The sequence below is a fragment of the Gymnodraco acuticeps genome, unplaced genomic scaffold (assembly GCF_902827175.1).
Source record: "Gymnodraco acuticeps unplaced genomic scaffold, fGymAcu1.1, whole genome shotgun sequence".
In the NCBI taxonomy this organism is placed as follows: domain Eukaryota; kingdom Metazoa; phylum Chordata; class Actinopteri; order Perciformes; family Bathydraconidae; genus Gymnodraco; species Gymnodraco acuticeps.
The window spans coordinates 207,362-224,433 of NW_022992041.1; the positions used below are offsets into that span (position 1 = coordinate 207,362).

Consider the following 17,072-nt stretch of genomic DNA (forward strand, 5'->3'; position numbering starts at 1 on the left):
GAGTCGCATATTTTTTGATTTGAGACTTGCTTGACTAACATTGATAAAATACTTGACTTTGACTTTGTATTCATGACTTGAGACTTGACTTAAGCTTGAGATAGATGACTTGAAAGGACTTGACTGTTTAAAATTAAATATTTGCGTTTGTTTTTGTAGTGAGATATTACGTTTAGGTTTTTCGAAAAACGTGATTATAGCGCCATGCGCGCAAACCTGGCAACCCACTAGAAGGCACTAGTAGGCAGGAGTCTCAGTTAACATGGCAGCGGCTAACTTTACTCCAAAAATAGTGAAGTTTGGATTCAAGGATTATTTGGTCGATGACGGTAATAAGAAGAGAACAGCGGTATGCAGGGTCTGCAGCATAAAGATCAGTGACACGACCACCACAACATCCAACTTCATTCGTCGTCACTACAAAAAAAAACACAGAGAAAGGTGCGTGCATGTGTTGTGTTAACGTTAAGTTTAAACTACGTTAGACTTGGTTTCAAATCGATTAAGCATTGCAAAGAGAAGACAAAACGGTAAATTAACACTAGAACCGCCAAGGGATTCATTTTGACTTAATAATAATAATTCCTTACATTTATTATAGCGCTTTTCCAGATGCTCAAAGCGCTTTACAAATACACATTACACATATCATACATGCAATGGTCACCACTGTGGACAATACCCACAGGAGCAAGTTCAGGTGAAGTGTCTTGCCCAAGGACACAACGGCTTTACAGACGCAGCAGTTTCACCCCTTGATCTGATGATCATTGCACAGCGCACTGCGCCACACCGTCCATCTTCACGCCTCGAAGTCATCGAAGCGCTTTTACAAGTACACATTGATATCATACATGTACTGTGGACATTAGACACAGGAGCAAATCCGGGTGAGGTGTCTTGCCCAAGGACACAACGGCCTGACGCAGTGGCGGCAGAAGCGGGTTTCCCCAGCACTCCCCTTGATCTGATGATCAGATGCACAGACCACTGCGCCACCCGTCCCCTATTACCCTGATACTGACGGGCTGTCAGGAGAGGGAGAGAGAGAGCGGAAAATAGATGCCTCGTTTATTTCCCCTGTGTTATTATCAGAAGTTACTGTACACTTTGTACGGTGTCCTTGGGTGTCATGAAAGGCGCCTAAAAATAAAATGTATTATTAGTATTATTACTTTTGAATAATGTAGTTCATCTACTTTTAGTAGTTTGTTTAAATGTTTTAATTATGTTTTTGTTTGTAGAAGTGCATCATTCTTTGATTTATTGTAAAATGAATCTGAACTTTTTGATCTGTTATGATGATAAACTGAAGCAATTTCTAAATTAACCCAATTAACTGAGTTTTAAATCGTCCTCCTTAGTTTATAAGGAAATTATGAAGAGGAACAAATTAAATGATTTGAAAATTATATCTATGTAGGTGCTGACGCTGTTGGCGGTTCTAGTGTTAACATACATTTAAATTAAATATGTGTAATGGAAAATGTCCTAGCTATATTGTCTGCAGTTCTAGGGTTAATATGAATCTAATATGATTGTCATCGGTCTAAATTAGATTTCAAATGATGAACTGTGTATGTAATGAAGATCATAGTGTGGGTTGAATCCATTTTCATAACCACTGTCTTTTAACTGATTTAAATGCGGAAACTGGGCTCATCAGAATTTCGTATGACTTGACTTGCTTGACTCTCACCACAGTTACTTGGGACTTGCTTGATACTTGTAGGTCAAGACTTGAGACTTGCTCATGACTTGCACATGTAGGACTTACTCCCACCTCTGCTTATCAGCTTTCAAACCAAGTACCAGTGAGGCTGAACTTTGTTTTTTTGAGGTCATAAACCAGTATTGAAGAAAAATAACATTTTGATCCGACTTGTTGACATTCCAAGTAATGATATATCAGTTATTTTGCTGTATATTCAAATTTAGACCTGATGATGGCGCTATAGAAAAATGCGGGTTACAATTAGCATTAGGAAGGTTTCCTCCTCGGTGACAAACAATGTCTGTACAAACAAACGCAATCTGATGGTTAAGATGTTTGTGTGGGAGGTTGTGGCTCGCTGATCTTCGGATCATGGGGGCACTGGTTCAAATCCCGCTGCAGTCAAACATTCCGCTGTGTCCCGCTGTGACAAGACACTTCACCCCAAATTGTTCCTGTGGGAATTGCCCACAGTATTGAATGTATGTAAGTCGCTTTGGATAAAAGCGTCTAACAAGTGACATGTAATGTAAAAAATGTAATGTGTGTCAGGACCAGTGCCAAACAGTAGGATTCATTCGTTGGGAACCATGACTGTCTGTGTGAACATTCCTGGAAATCCATCCAATACTTATGACATTTTAGTGACACCAAAAAAATGCTGCTGCTAGCATTGCTAACACAATGAGCTAAAACAGGCGAAGCAGAGAGAATTCTTCGGTCCACACCAGCCTCTGGTGACGTTCTGCAAGCAGGTTTATTACAAAGTAATGATACAGTGACAATTTCAGCTCTACCGAAATATACCATACATAGACATGGATGCACAAGAGAATGTCTACATGGAGTGGCACCTCTTCAAGGTCAGCGCACAAGCCGCTGTGAAGTGGTCGAACTAAACAGGGAGTGCAGCTGCTCACAAACAAACAGGACTTAAAAGCTTCATGATTATGAGGTTTCTGCTACTTGCCTTAAATAGTGTTTTTTCAAAGGTTTCTGCAGTGCTTACTGGGGTTTATGTAATATATTGCATTGCCCTTTAAATGCATGTTGGCAGTTTATCATAGCACTTAATAATAATTGCAGTGCCTGAAATGGTACCATAATGCACCTTCTACTCCAAACATCAGCAAACATAAATTACAGTACATTCAGTAACTCTCATGTTGCCCTTCATTAGTGTGTTTAGAAATGTTAACTAACCGTATAACGTAGTCATTACCAGATATTCTAGTGTTCATCAAACCTCTACAGGTTTTTGCATTAATAAAATAAAAAATACAATAAAAACAATTTCACATATTTCACAAAAAATAAAATACATTAAAAAACAAATTCACAAGGCCATTAACATTCCATTCTCACATCATATTAAACCATATTACCTCTCAACAGAATATTTTACATCTTCGCAGCAATTTAAATAACACTCAACACATTTGCAGTCTTTTAAGTTATCTCCAGTGTCCGTTACGTGTTTAGGATGCAACTAGCTCCTGGGTTGTTTGGGTTGAAGGCCACTGACTATCGCTTGGATCCCTTGGCCAGTTTGCTCGTGGGAGTGGTTCTTCTCTGAGGAGTGGGGATCTTGGATGGTTTCCCGCCTTTTTGATGGGACGCAGAACGAGGCGTCCCTCGGGTCGAGTCACCGACTGTCTCAGACGTGTCTGAGCACACAGATTGGATGTCTGAGATGTCAAAGTCAGAGGCGTCACTTCCTCTGCGACTGCTCCCTCTGCTTCCAGCCTTACTTCCAGGACGGCTAGAATTTCTTCTCTCTAAATCATAAAAACAAGGACAATAAATAATGCTGCGGAACAATCAAAGGTATCAGTGTTTGTCACTGGCAGGTGGTTTTATTGGAAGATTATGTTGTTAGTACTACTTTCACAGTAATCATATTTAATAGCTTAATTAGTCTCGCCATTTTGGAGGGTTTTCAATTCATACTCAATATTCCATGACGGTTGTCTCTAATTGCTTTTTGTTTTTTCAGAAGTGATAACAAGCTAGTCATTACGAAGAAGCGTTCCTTGCAGGTTAAGTAATACATCTTGTCTTTTACCGCTTTGCAGTTTTTGCAACACCTCAGACGATTCACTCGTAATTTTCAACAGACTGGAAACCACTCCGTCGGTCCCTGAAGAGGTTATTGTAATCTCAACATGTTTTATTTAAACACATCAAATTGGGTTGTTCTTGATCAGTGCCAACATTGTTTTCCCTCTTTAAAATCAGAAACACTTGCTGCGAGTTTTCCACACATTTTCTTCAAATATGATGAGTCGCTGAGGTTTTTCTCTACTCACCACCTATTGTCTGTCCTCGAGCTTTCAGTACAGCAGCGTTGATGAGCGTTCCCTCCTCACCACTCTGAAATCCTTTGCCTGACAAATACCCAGGAAGACGCAATTTGCTGCCTTGAACAGGTGTACTCTGCAAAAGAAAGAACTTTAATGACTTCCCTTGTTCTTAAAGAGAGATAACTGCACAACGTAGAGACAGTGTTTAAACGTTAAAAGAAAACATGACAAATGTTGTTGAGTTAGTTTGAAATTTGGCTGAAATAATTCCCATTCCTTATTTTTGCAACAACCTAGGATCTATTTGAAGCAGTTAGTATTTGAAATATATGTTAAACATGTAGTTAGAAAGTCATTAAAATCACACATGCTCAGATTACATCTCAAGTTCATATTCTTGTCATTAAAATGAGACCGACGTTTTTGTCAGGCGATAATTAAATAATCAGCAAATTAGTAATAAGATAAGTTTAAATGTTTTTAGACCCAACTGAAATCTCTAACACATTAAACCAACATCTAAAGGATCTGTCATTGTTTCAAATGCAGAATACATTGGAAAATCTAAATCAGAAATGTAAACCACTAGCAAATACACCAACTAGGAGCTCTATCTTGTTTAAATGTTGATAAATCAATATTTCTTTATATCTTGTCTCTTTATTTGATAATTGTGGTAGATTTCAGTCGGGTCCTGACTGCGAAGCATCCCACATCATGTTCTGTATATGACTATACCTCTGAGGATGAACCTTGGCTCTCAAAGGAGTCTGATGATTTAAGAGGAGAGGATGGTTTGCTGTTTGAAAGCCAGGGCTTATCATAATTGCGGGATATGTGTTGGGGAGTCTGGGGAACAATGGCAAATCAAAAAACACAGACATGGAATCACAAATCAAAAACGATGAGAAACACCAGATGGAAGAAACACAAAAATAAGTAAGAAATGTGATCAAATAATGTAAAATAAAGGAATAAATGAGAGGGAAATCATGATTGAGTGATCAACCAAGAGAGTGACAGAAACTAGATACCTGCGTAGCGGGGTCTCTCACCTTGGGTGTGCTGGCCACCGCTGGGCAGGGGGGGACCGCACAGCTCTGGCTGGAGCAGGATCTGTTGGGGGACGCTGCTCTGGACGATGGCCGAGACTTCCGGCCTCGATAGCGGAAGCTCGCCATCACCTGAGTGGTTCCCTCCGGCAGGATGAACTTCTCTCGCAGCTCCATGTTGGTTCTGCCTTTAGCTAAGAAAGGACATTCCAGGTTAGCCGGACTGCACAATATTAACATTGATTGTTGTGAGAGTTGATGATGAGTGAGATAACACTTTATTTTCTACTTTAGGTCCCTAGTTTCACTGATAATTGCATACATTTCTTGCAAGAACTGCTGCATTTACACCCAAACCAATATTCATCTACTATTATAATTTGTATTATGAATTGTTTTTAAATCTGTACGTTCAGATATATTCTTGCCGTGGAAATAAAATCACAACACGTAATTTTCCAACTACTATTCTTTGTAGGCTACGCTAGGAATTAGAATAGAATAGGAATGTCCAAATTACCAAATTACTGGGAAATGATAAGGGACATATATAAAATAAAGTGTTAAAATGAATTCAAACTAAATATGGAATCCAAAAACTGAATAAATGATGAAAACACAAGACTCATGCTCTTTCACATCTCATCCATACTGCTGCAGTACTACAATAAACATTTGGTTTCTCAACCAGAAACAGATGCTTGTTTGCTTGGACTGCAAAGCAAATAGTTCAAATATTTAAACAAATTAAAGTTTGCACAAACACCCTGACACCAAAAACAAGCCCAAATAAATATGACAAAACCAAGAAAACATAAATACACCGAATGAACCAAACCGAGCTGGCCCCAGTTGTGTTGAAAACAAACTGTCTTACATGCAGATTAAATCACCACTGTCAAACAAAGTAAAGTCAAATAAATACTGTGGCCAGTTTTGTTGTGTGTTATGTAGAGACCACTCCATCCTCTTCCCCAATGATGGTATTAGTCCAGTTTTATATTTAAAAGTATAAGCATCGGTTGAGTCTCTCATGAGGTTTATTTGTTTGATTGTCAAGCAAACCTGATAAGTGCAAAAGAAGGTCGGCTGTGAGCCCCTCGCTACATGCAGAGAGACAAAAGAGCTTGTTTGGCACTTCAGTTCCCATGGAGATGTGACTCACACAAAACAACTGCATGCATGAAAACTAGCTGAAGGACAGCTAATAGTGAGTTCATGAGAATGCCATTCACGATGAGCGCTCACACAACAACCACGATACCCAACACAAGAAGTACACACTCGGATGTGCAGACACACATACCACTGGTGGGTTCATGGAGCAAGGTGAGATATTGTGAGATTTGCCAACCTATAGGAGACTGAGTAATTGAAGAGTTTGACTCCGAGCGCAACATTTTGCTCCCGTGGTGATGAACTAGAAGAAATGATATCATGTTCAGCAGGAGGAAGGTTAAGCAGGAAATACAGAGGTTTATACTTAATACAGAAGATAGCAGAAAGAGTACATAGAGCAAAAGACGTGGGCTCAGAGAGGACGTTTCATACTGATATAAAAAGACAAAAGAAAAGACAGTCATAAAGTCTTCTTCCACTTATATTCAAATAGAAAATTAGGCTTTCCAAAGCTTTTGATGGATCAGACACCAAGCAAATAAGACTGTCTTTATAGCCTGAGTTATATAATGAAAACCTAATAATATTTATCTGGTAATTTTGGGGAAAAGAATATCACTAAATCAAAATATCAAAATTAGTTACTTAAGTCTTAATCTAAGGTAATGTATGTATGTAATCCTCACACTAAAACGTTTTTATGATTTCAAATCAGTTCACATCAATATGAATTATAGTTTACCGCACATTGGGGCTGTCATTTTGCAATCTGCTGAACAATTCACAAAATAATCTTTACAGTATAACAATCATGATCTTCATCAAGAGTAACTAACTACGGAAGTATACATGAGACAACATTTGATGTGTACACTTTTAAGTATTTAATGCATGTATTTTGTGTTGTGGCTTTTTGTTGGGAACTGTTGAACTTACCTCGACAGGGGTCGTTCTTCACCAGGAACTCATCCAGAGCCATCCAGCCTCCTCCCACACGCACCATCACAGTGCTGCGTAAGATCCTTACGAGCCGGAGCTGCTGAGAGTCTCCAAACTATGAGGGGGGGGGCAGAGAGGGGGAGTGTGAAATTGCTGACCTCCGCATGAACACTCTTTACTGCAGGTGAAAAGCTGTGCAACCCCGAAAACCAGACTGGTTTGGAGAATGACATTAATACCAAATGTGACAACTTCAATTCAAATCTTCGGGGAAAAATCAAACAATCATCAAAGTTTTCGTCCACTTTAGTACTGATTTCCTTCCCATGTTGCACAGATTTACACAAACAGGATTATGACCCAAGTATTTGTAGTTTTCATTCACAAAGACACAAATGACACAAAAAGGCAATCCAACTGGCTTTCTTCTAGCGAGTGTGCTGTTGTGTGAGATCAAATGTGTTGTTCCTAATATACCTTATGAGTGCATTCATCCCACATAGCCTCATTTGATGCCGAGCCACTCATTTATTGTTGAGACAAAACTATTAGCTAATATTGGCCTGCAGCAGATGCTTTGTATTGGTATTTGTGTATACAATTTGGTCTATAAAGACACAAAGTTACACAAAAAAGTAAAGTAAAGAGTCCTTTTGGTAACTTAGAAACAGTACCATCATCACATATTTACATGTTTTTTGTGAAGTTTAGGGGACTGATATTTTTACTATTGCATCATATGATTATTTATTCTATGAAATAGTAGACTCAGGCTAGTATCAGTCAGGCTCTACACTGTTATCCGTCACAGATTATAGTTTATTGAACGTTAGCTTATGCAATGTATTGACATGCTGCATAGTAAATAAAACACTTAACTGATACATTTTAAATGTCAACCCAAAGCCTATTACCTAAAAAATAATTGTTCTTCTTCAAGTTTTCTTGGGTTCCCATAAATACAGCAGTGGAATATATTAATGTAAAAATGAATGTGTGGCTTTATTTTCCAACATGTGTGGTTTTAATCAGTGTATGGCTTCAGTTTGCTGCCTGAACTGCAGGTCGAGCCTGTGAAGAAAACATTAACTGAAGGCACATTATTTCACCAGCAGGAGGCACTAGAGAATCATAATTTGCCTTCATCATACCAACCACGAATAGCAAACATAAGAACAGATGAGCATGTGATGGATGCGAATGCTTTGCGGTTTATGAGATGACACACAGAAGTCCGCCAGTTGGATGAGACCATGAGCATTAGCACAAAGACATCATTCACAATCACAGCTGCATGCTTTCTGTCAAAAACAATTCCACACCATGATCAAGCAGACAAACAGCAAACTCCCGCAATCCAGCACTTTCTAAGGCTACGAATCAAAAGCTCAGGATGCACTGATAAGGATGCGGATCCAATGCAGCTAGCTCCAATGACACAACGGGATAAACATGAGGAATGGTTTCAAATCATTTCCGTCTAATAATCCATCACAGTGACACGCAGACATGACCAAACACTGATGAGGCTCCGCTAAGTGCCTATTAACTCATGAAGTCTCTTCAACTGGTAAAAACGTTTTATGATTTGTATAATGATTTAATGCCACTGGTGATTTAAGTGATCAAAATGTGATGATGATCTGGAGAAAAACGAGGCACAAGACATATTTTAAGAATAACCATTTACCAGAATACAGCTTTCCAAAACTGCAACAGGTAGGTGGGGGGTAAGATTTTGATTTTCCCTGTTTGCTAATGTCTCGTCGCCGAGTAAGGAGTCATGTAAGCATTGGACCTGACCAAACTGTCAAAAGAGTTATTATAATTAATTGTTGTGTGACACATCAATACAAACTACTTTATAAAGCAACACGAATGCCCCTCTTACTAACACCTCCCATTATTCATCTGAATCCAAATAAGCTTCAGCAAGCATGAGTTTGAAACTGCAACATGCAATTTGTCAACACATAGTAACTCAGTCGGTAAAATGAAAAACAATATATTCATTGAAATCATCATCGTAACCTGACTATGTAAATAGTTCATATTAAATCATTCACAACAGTGTGAGTGTAACACAAAAATATGTCAGCCATGTTTGTAAATCATTCCCATGATACTGAAGAGCCCAAGGCAAGCACACAAAGCATTATTTTCCAAGCTGCCCAGCAGATGAGTTTATGCCCGTGGACTTATAAAAGATAAGGCCTGAAATGGTATTGGCTTGTTATATTGTTTATCTGAAACTCAAAAGCAGATACTGTATATCAATAAATAATAAAAATATATGTTCTGAATCTGACGTAAGACTGAAAATGCATCTTAGGCCAATGATCCTCGTGGATTACATCAGACGGCCATAGATCTTTAACTCTACTTCTGAGTTTCATTCTGTAAACATTAGCCAGGACTCTGGGCAGAGAGGGTTCATTAGAAAGCAAATATGGTAAATGAAAAAAGACGTAAGGCTTGCTAAGGCACAGAACAGAGGGGTACAAAACACAAGAGGACTTTCATATGTACCTGGTTTCCAAGGTAGAACTAGGGATGTGAGGAACAATAAAAGAATATAAGAACTGTTAGATTTTACAACGTATTGGCACTTCTTGAAGAACTTACCTGCTAGTATTCAAAACATTTTAAGGCAGTGTGTGTGTGTGTTTATTGGAACATCTGCTAATAATAATATTTTCTTTCAAATCTGCTTACCCGATATTTGTTGGCACCAATTTGCTCCACTTGGAATCGTTTTGTACATTTACACTTTGCCACTTGTCTTGTAACCTACAAACAGAGAAAACATTTGATTGAAACACAATTCTTTAGATATAAATATCTAGATATACATTTCAGAAATTCTGGCCATGAGAGATTTTATCACCTCATCTTCAATTTTGTCAGCATCTGTTAGCGGTTTGTAAGCATCCTTGTTGGGATGAAGAGCTGCCACAAACTCATAGTAGTCAATGTATCCGTCACCATCTCTGTCGAATATGTCTGCCACTGCGCTCATCTCCAGACGACTGGTGGGGAATTCTACAGGAGAGCCATGACAGTGTTACAATGGGGTGGGGGTACATGCTTTTTTTTTATGTGAGTTTGTATGTTGGACACTTACTGGAGGACAGGATGCCCTCTATAAACTCCTGTCGGGTCACTTTGCCATCTTGATCCTTGTCGATGCGGCGGAAGAAGTCCATGACACGAGACTTCTTGTGGTTCATCCAGCGCATGTAGCGCTTCCGCCACACGTCAAAGTCGAAGTTGGCAAATTCCTTCAACTGCACAGAAACAATAAAGGGGGATATGAACACAACTTTCAGAATCTGTATTTATATGTACCTAAATAGTTATATATATATACCTTGCACTTACAAAATACATTTTCAAATCTAAATTAATCTGAAAAATATAAAAATCCAATTAACTATTTAGGTACATATAAATACAGAATACATGGTTGAAGAACTGTGTAGGAATGGCCATTGTGATTAAATATTTTGTTTAAGAAATCAATTTGAATAGGCTTTGACTTCCACACTCAATGATAACTCTTGTCTGTGTAAATCTTGAGTGTTTGATTACCTCCTCCAGTCGGTCCAAGGCATCGTTGAGTTTCCTCCTCCTGTCCAAAGCCAGCAGCCACACGTGCTGCCACTTAGTGACCAGCAGGTTGACCCGCGGGTTCTTGGTCTCAATGGGAGGCTGCGTTGCTGACGCATACATCGTCTGTGTGGGAGAGCGTTTTCCTGCAAGTGAAAGACAAAAACCCTTATAGTGACTTTGATCTAGCCATGTTATGAGCAGGAATAGATAAGCACTGACATCATTCCAGGTGCTAAAATGGACAAGATGAGGATGTGGAGTCACCCTGCAGTGATTTAACAACAGGGCCAGATGGCTCAGGTCACGCTCTCTGAGGGGCATTTATAGGGTACATACTTCCAGTTTTTCCTTTGTCAAGCACAGGGATGTGAGACTGGACAGGGGGCTCCACAGCAGCCTTCCTTTTGTGTGTCTTGGTGATTTTGTCAACATCTGGTTGCTTCCTGGTAATTTCCTCCATGAATGCCTGCAGGGAAAAGCAACAAGTATGGTTCCAGTAAATGTACACTTACAGTCAATAACAACAATCAAGTCGTTTTACTAAATAACAACACTAGTTCTGTTTATCTACAGCTTTTCTTTACCTGGTGTTCTGCTATGAGGCCTTTGACCTCCTCCAGCTCCTGTGGCAGCAGCTCCTTGTCCTTATCGTTGAGGTTGGTCTCGGCCCACTGGAGCCAGGTCAGCAGATTCTCCAGCAGCTCCTGAGTGGCTAACAGCTCAGAGAGAGCCGTAGCCAGCCGCTTCTGGTGCTGCCGCGCCCACGCCTGCACCTGTAACAGTAACATTAAACACATTGTTCACACTAAATAGAGATACAGCAATTCCTTTCGTGTGATGAGGCATTACATTTAGTGATTTGTGTGGGAAAAGGCTGCAGGAAGTTATACGATAGGCATGTATGCAGCTGTGCACTGACCTCTTCAAGACGAGCTTTAATGATGGTGTTCCAGTGTTTGATGGTTGTGATAGAGTCTGGATGGCAGATGATCAGAATAGCTTCCCCCAGACTGGTTGCTTTATTTAGAGCCACTCGTTTCTCCTCAAGTTTCTTGATGAACTCCTTAAAATAGCAAATGGGTACAAGATTAGATTTCTATCTGGATTCTCTTTGGCAAACTTAAAAGGAAGCACTGCTCATGACGTTTTTATTGTTGGAGATAATAGTGACCTCCTCAGGGAGGTTGTTCCAGAGTGGAGGGCCCTAAAAGATAAGGTCACACTTGGTGCTCAGCACAGATAGCTGTCAGAGCCTATTTATCTACAATGCTGAATTGTCGGAATGAAATATAACATCTACTAACAAACTGTTTATTCAAGCAACCTTCTACTTATTTATACAAATAGTTATCACCGCAATAAACCGTATTTAATTTCGTCTTAATGTACATTATTTAATTTCATATTCTGTTCTTGTACATATTTTATTTACATGTATACAGACTTCTTGCACAATTATTTTATTTGTATTTTTGTATTTTATTATATATGCTGCATTGTTAGAGGAGCTCAGGTTAGAAGAATTTCATTGCCATTTCTACACTGTAGCTTATGTGCATATGATAATAAAACCTTTGAATCTTGATAAACTCAAAAGATGCCAGCATGTGAACGGTATTAATTAATTTAGTCATAAAAAGTTTAGTTTGAGAGGGAAAAATAGATATATTTGCATGCTTGCCTTGTGTTGTTCGATAAGCGTCTGCAGCGCCTCCTCGTCATCAGGCAGGCTGCCATGGAAACGCAGACTCTGCTCGGCCTCGGCCAGCCACTCCAGCAGGATGTGAACGGTGGAGTGAAACTCCTCAGCCTGCGGCGAGAGGACACACATCAGCCAGCTCTCAGACACACTCTACCTTCTACGTACCAACAGTAGCTCCGCAGTACCTGGCACAGCGCCTGCTCCAGCCGCGCCTGCTTGGACACCGACAGGCTGCACACCGTCTCCCAGCGGGTGCTCAGCTCCTGCATCTGCACCTTCACCCAGGACGAGTCATCGTGGCTGATGTCCGTCAGATCCCTGGCTGAACGTTTGAGGGCCTGAACGCTGACCGTCCTCTTTCCCAACTCCTTCTGGAATACCTGCAGCGACCAATCAGAGAAGGACACAGTCAAACTACATGAATCCATATGCAACATACAGTATATACAAGTTTAATATTTGTGTATTTAAAGCTCTATATATACAGTCTACGCATTCAAGCAAGTTTATGTTTTTACACTTTTTACTGTAATAACAGTTGCTTTTCAAAGTTTCAATATTAAGTCACGTATAACATACAAAGAAAAGGAAACTGAACTGTGAGGACATAAATATCAAAATAAAAATCCCAACAGAAAATGTAGATCTTTGTCATCCAGCATTAAACAAACGCATGATTCACACAATGGAGAAGAGAAGATATAGGCATAATTAAAGTAAAACTTGCAACAAACTCAAATAAATCCGTTTTTCTGGAACAGCAACAAACAACCACCCCTTAGCATGGACCAAAAAAGGTCCCCATGTCTTATTCAATTTGGCAAGAGAAAAACTAAGTACACCTAATCTTTTACACTTTAACAAAGTTAAGAACATACAGTATATGATCCATAGGTAATGAGAGGGAAGTAAAAGTGCTTTTCTGTATTTATTATTTAAATTAAAAAGTCCAGAGGGAAATTGTGCTAATGGATTACAAAAATCTAATTCAAAAGTTCACAGATGTTAGTGCATTAGAAAACAGAAGTACTTCCATTGCCGATGTAGTGGAGATATAACTTGTTCTTTATACTAAACTTCAAAGAACAAGGACTTTGAATGGATAGGCATTACAATGCTAGCTCGTTTGTGATGTAAATATGAGTCAAACCCTGGTGTGGTTCAAGTGCTCTTTATTTTCTATTGTGATAATAAACTATGAGTGATAAAAGGAAAGGGTGGGGTCAGTGCAGCAGCAAAAACTTTTATGCTTCTGAAGTTTGCGTTGGTGTGGTCTGCTGTTGTTCCTACCTTGTGGGTGTCTATCAGGTTGAGTACCAGGTCTATGTCTCCGTGTACGGGCTGGTCCTCAGCCAGCTGAGGCTCCACCCTGTACAGCCAGTCAATGAGAGCCTGGAGAGCGTCTGTAAACTGTCCCGAGAACAACAGGGCCTCCTCAAGCTTGTTTTGTCTGCGAGAGAGCACAGATCAATCACAGTGAATGAAGAATCTCTTATAGTCTCAATTGTTATTAAAAACATATGCAGGAAAATTATTTCTTACCTTTCTACTGACTTCCCACAAACAGTGTCCCATTTGTCCCTCAGCTCACTCAGCATGTCGTCCAGCTTCTGGTTGTCATCTTGCAGGGAGGTCTTGTCTTTCAGGGCCCGTCCTGTCCGAGTGGTGGTGTCGTACACTGAGTGTTTGCTGCCAACAGCTTTTTGGAACTCCTGTGTATGAGAAATACTGTCATCAAAACACTGCTAACTCCAAAACAATAATTAAAAGGGTTTTAAATGAAAAAGCTCTGAAGTGAAAAGTCAAGTTCACTGGATTGTTTTAAATGTCATTCTTTAGATGTGCTGGGTTACAGTGAACCTTCTCAGCTTTTTCTTCCTTCTACTGTAGGCATGCCAGAAAGTATCCTAATCTGTGTGTGTTGTAAGATTAAGGAGACAGTATTCTGTGATGGGAAACCCAAAAAGGGGTCAAAAATTAAGAGTCACTGGGATTAAGAGTATCCAAAAGCATTTGTTCCATCCAGGGATTATGTAGGATTAGCACAATATCACTGCATAACACTGCAGAGAGAACAAGAGAGGAGTGGGTGGGGTATAACGCGGGTGAATGCACGACTGATGCTTTTTGTGGATACTGTAATTCCAATAAATATTTTTTGCAGTTAGAATTGCTGCTTCCAACTCCCACATACTGTCTAATTATTCTGACTTGTGTCAGTTAAATGAATGAAACTATCGTCAAAGGGGCCTGATTATTTGAACTGTAACTAAATCATCATAAAACAATGCTTTGTCACCTTGTGCTGCGCCAGCTGTGTCTTAATTTTGCCTGGATCGTTTGCAATTTCCACTTCTGAGTCCAAAGTCTTCTCAGATTCGTCGAGCCACTCCATCAGTTTATTCCACGTCTCATGGAACTAAACAAACAAACAAGGCATTTAAAAAAAAGTATGATGTCAATTGATTTATGGCAGTGTTCAAACAGGAAAGGCTCACATTAATAAAACACTGTAATAATCTCCAGCCAGAAAATGGCTGAACCAGAACCCTAACCAGAGATCAGGTTTGATATAATATTTCCAGAACTTTCCAATAACAATGAAACATATCGCCATAGCAGTGAAACAAAGCCAGAGATGGCAAAAGTACACACATCCTTTACTCAAGTAGAAGTACAGATACGCGTGTTTAAAAATACTCTGGTAAAAGTAGAAGTACTGACTAAACTTCTTTACTCAAGTAAAAGTAAAGAAGTGTGGGCTTCCAAATGTACTTAAGTAAAAAGTTCCCATAACTACCAACTGTTTTAAAGAGTAACTGACCTCTAATAATAATAATACTATTAATAGAACAATAATGTCATTTTTAGCTAATGAATGTTTCGATGCTGAACAATGGCAAAATTACAAAGTTTTCTTCTTTAGAGAAGACCAGGAAATGATGGACACACGGATCGTGTTAAAATCAATAGGCACGCAATGACAATAATAATGATCACACCACCAAACGTAGATTAAAACTAAAGTAACAAACTTGTTTTGAAAATGTAAGAAGTAGAATGTACAGGTATTTGTGTTCAAAATGTAAAAAGTCGTCAGAAAAATAAGTAGTGGAGTAATGTACTGATACCAGAAAAATTTACTTAAGTACAGTAACGAAGTATTTGCACTCCACTACTTCCCACCTCTGAACAAAGCTGATTTCAAACCCCTGAATGAATACACACAGAACAGTACCTGTTTGGCCCTCTTCCTGGCGTCGTCCAGCAGGCGGCCTCGCTCCACAGACCGCTGCACCAGCTTCTCCCAGCGGCCCTGCACGCTCAGCAGCAGGTTCTTGATCAGCACCACATCCTGTTTCTGGCTGAAGTACTTCAGGTGTGTTCCTGTCTTGTCCAGTTCAATGATGTGTTCCCTGTGGGAGTTCACCTCTGTCACAAACATCTGCACAGCACACAGAGGAGAGAGGGGGTTGGTTCAGGTGTTATAATACCAAAAGAGGAAACAGGCTTTTTAATTGACAGCAGAGTTATTGATCGGCTAATGAGCTTTGTTCTGAATGAACAAACAGTGTGGAGTCATTACATTGATGTAGGCTTGATGACAAGGAAAATTAAACTGCCCTTTTCTATATGACACTGATATTATGTATATATCCTGCTTTATATTTTCTAACTGAACATTTATAATTCAACATGTATATTTTCTACTTTTTTTAATCGCTATTTTATTGCTATTGAGATGACATTTTGAAATGTTTATTTCTAGTCTTTTAATTGTTATTGTACAATGCCATGTCTTTTAATGCTGCTGCAACATAAAAATGTCCCAACTTGGGATCAATAAAGTACTTCTTATCTTATCTTATATAGCGTCTGGATTAAAGCATGGAATTGCATAAAAATGTGTCCACTTAGAATCAAAGCAATCATTTAATAATTATACATATTTAATAATGCAAGGCTGTGAAACCCTCCTCTCTGCACAAGCAATACCTTATGCTCATCAATCTGAAACATGATGGTGTCCATGATGAGGGAGGCGGGGGAAACCATGTTCAGTGTCTGCTCGGCCTGGGTGAGCCAGTTGATGAAGTCTTGCAGAGAGTTATGGAAATCCGTGGCCAGGGTCAAGGCTTCCTCTAGTTTCACCTGCAGAAACAACACATCGTCAGGATTTATGCACAGACATGGAAACAATCCTGTCGTCTGGTCGCACTATTATCATCCACATCCTGCTGCTGAAAACAAACCGCTTGGTTGCCACAACACTAGATAAAAAGGAGTGGAAAAAAACTATTACACTTCAATTGTGCCGAACGTGACCTCTAATTACACAGAGGAAGTTAACATCTCTGGAGAGGCTGGTGTTGGAGCAAGAGGGGAATGACAAGCTTTTAATTCAATGAGGGAAACATCCATTTGTTACAGCCAAGGCCACTGGCACAGGCTCATCACGTGGCTGTACATGGTAATGACATTACCAACCTGCAGAGAGTTATTGGTAATAATGCTTCATAAAGCAAGAGAGAGGTTAATAGACCCTACTTATGCTATTATTTGAATAAACTATTTTATGCTTGGCAAACGTGTTTGTGCTCACTAGACTGTGGAAGTCTCACATTGCTGAA

At 39.5% G+C, this 17,072-nt stretch overlaps 1 protein-coding gene across 19 annotated transcripts in view; it reads right to left on the minus strand.

Moving 5' to 3' along the window:
- Positions 1-2,427: 2,427 nt before the first annotated feature.
- The window catches only part of dst (dystonin), a 106,161-nt gene continuing 91,516 nt past the window's right edge, over positions 2,428-17,072 (minus strand). For 8 of the 19 annotated variants that reach the window (XM_034201877.1, XM_034201879.1, XM_034201889.1 and 5 more), the window contains 22 exons: positions 16,438-16,593; positions 15,680-15,886; positions 14,741-14,860; positions 13,984-14,153; positions 13,732-13,891; positions 12,627-12,821; positions 12,421-12,549; positions 11,659-11,802; positions 11,324-11,512; positions 11,076-11,205; positions 10,719-10,882; positions 10,252-10,414; positions 10,015-10,169; positions 9,843-9,917; positions 9,657-9,674; positions 8,818-8,934; positions 7,125-7,242; positions 6,376-6,489; positions 5,073-5,263; positions 4,756-4,866; positions 4,024-4,150; positions 2,428-3,492 (listed from right to left, as the gene is read on the minus strand). In XM_034201877.1, coding sequence (XP_034057768.1) covers positions 3,239-3,492; positions 4,024-4,150; positions 4,756-4,866; positions 5,073-5,263; positions 6,376-6,489; positions 7,125-7,242; positions 8,818-8,934; positions 9,657-9,674; positions 9,843-9,917; positions 10,015-10,169; positions 10,252-10,414; positions 10,719-10,882; positions 11,076-11,205; positions 11,324-11,512; positions 11,659-11,802; positions 12,421-12,549; positions 12,627-12,821; positions 13,732-13,891; positions 13,984-14,153; positions 14,741-14,860; positions 15,680-15,886; positions 16,438-16,593 — 3,207 coding nt within the window. In that variant the 3' untranslated portion in view covers positions 2,428-3,238. The remainder of the gene's footprint in view (positions 3,493-4,023; positions 4,151-4,755; positions 4,867-5,072; positions 5,264-6,375; positions 6,490-7,124; positions 7,243-8,817; positions 8,935-9,656; positions 9,675-9,842; positions 9,918-10,014; positions 10,170-10,251; positions 10,415-10,718; positions 10,883-11,075; positions 11,206-11,323; positions 11,513-11,658; positions 11,803-12,420; positions 12,550-12,626; positions 12,822-13,731; positions 13,892-13,983; positions 14,154-14,740; positions 14,861-15,679; positions 15,887-16,437; positions 16,594-17,072) is intronic. The other 11 variants (XM_034201887.1, XM_034201896.1, XM_034201878.1 and 8 more) reach the window with 10 other exon arrangements.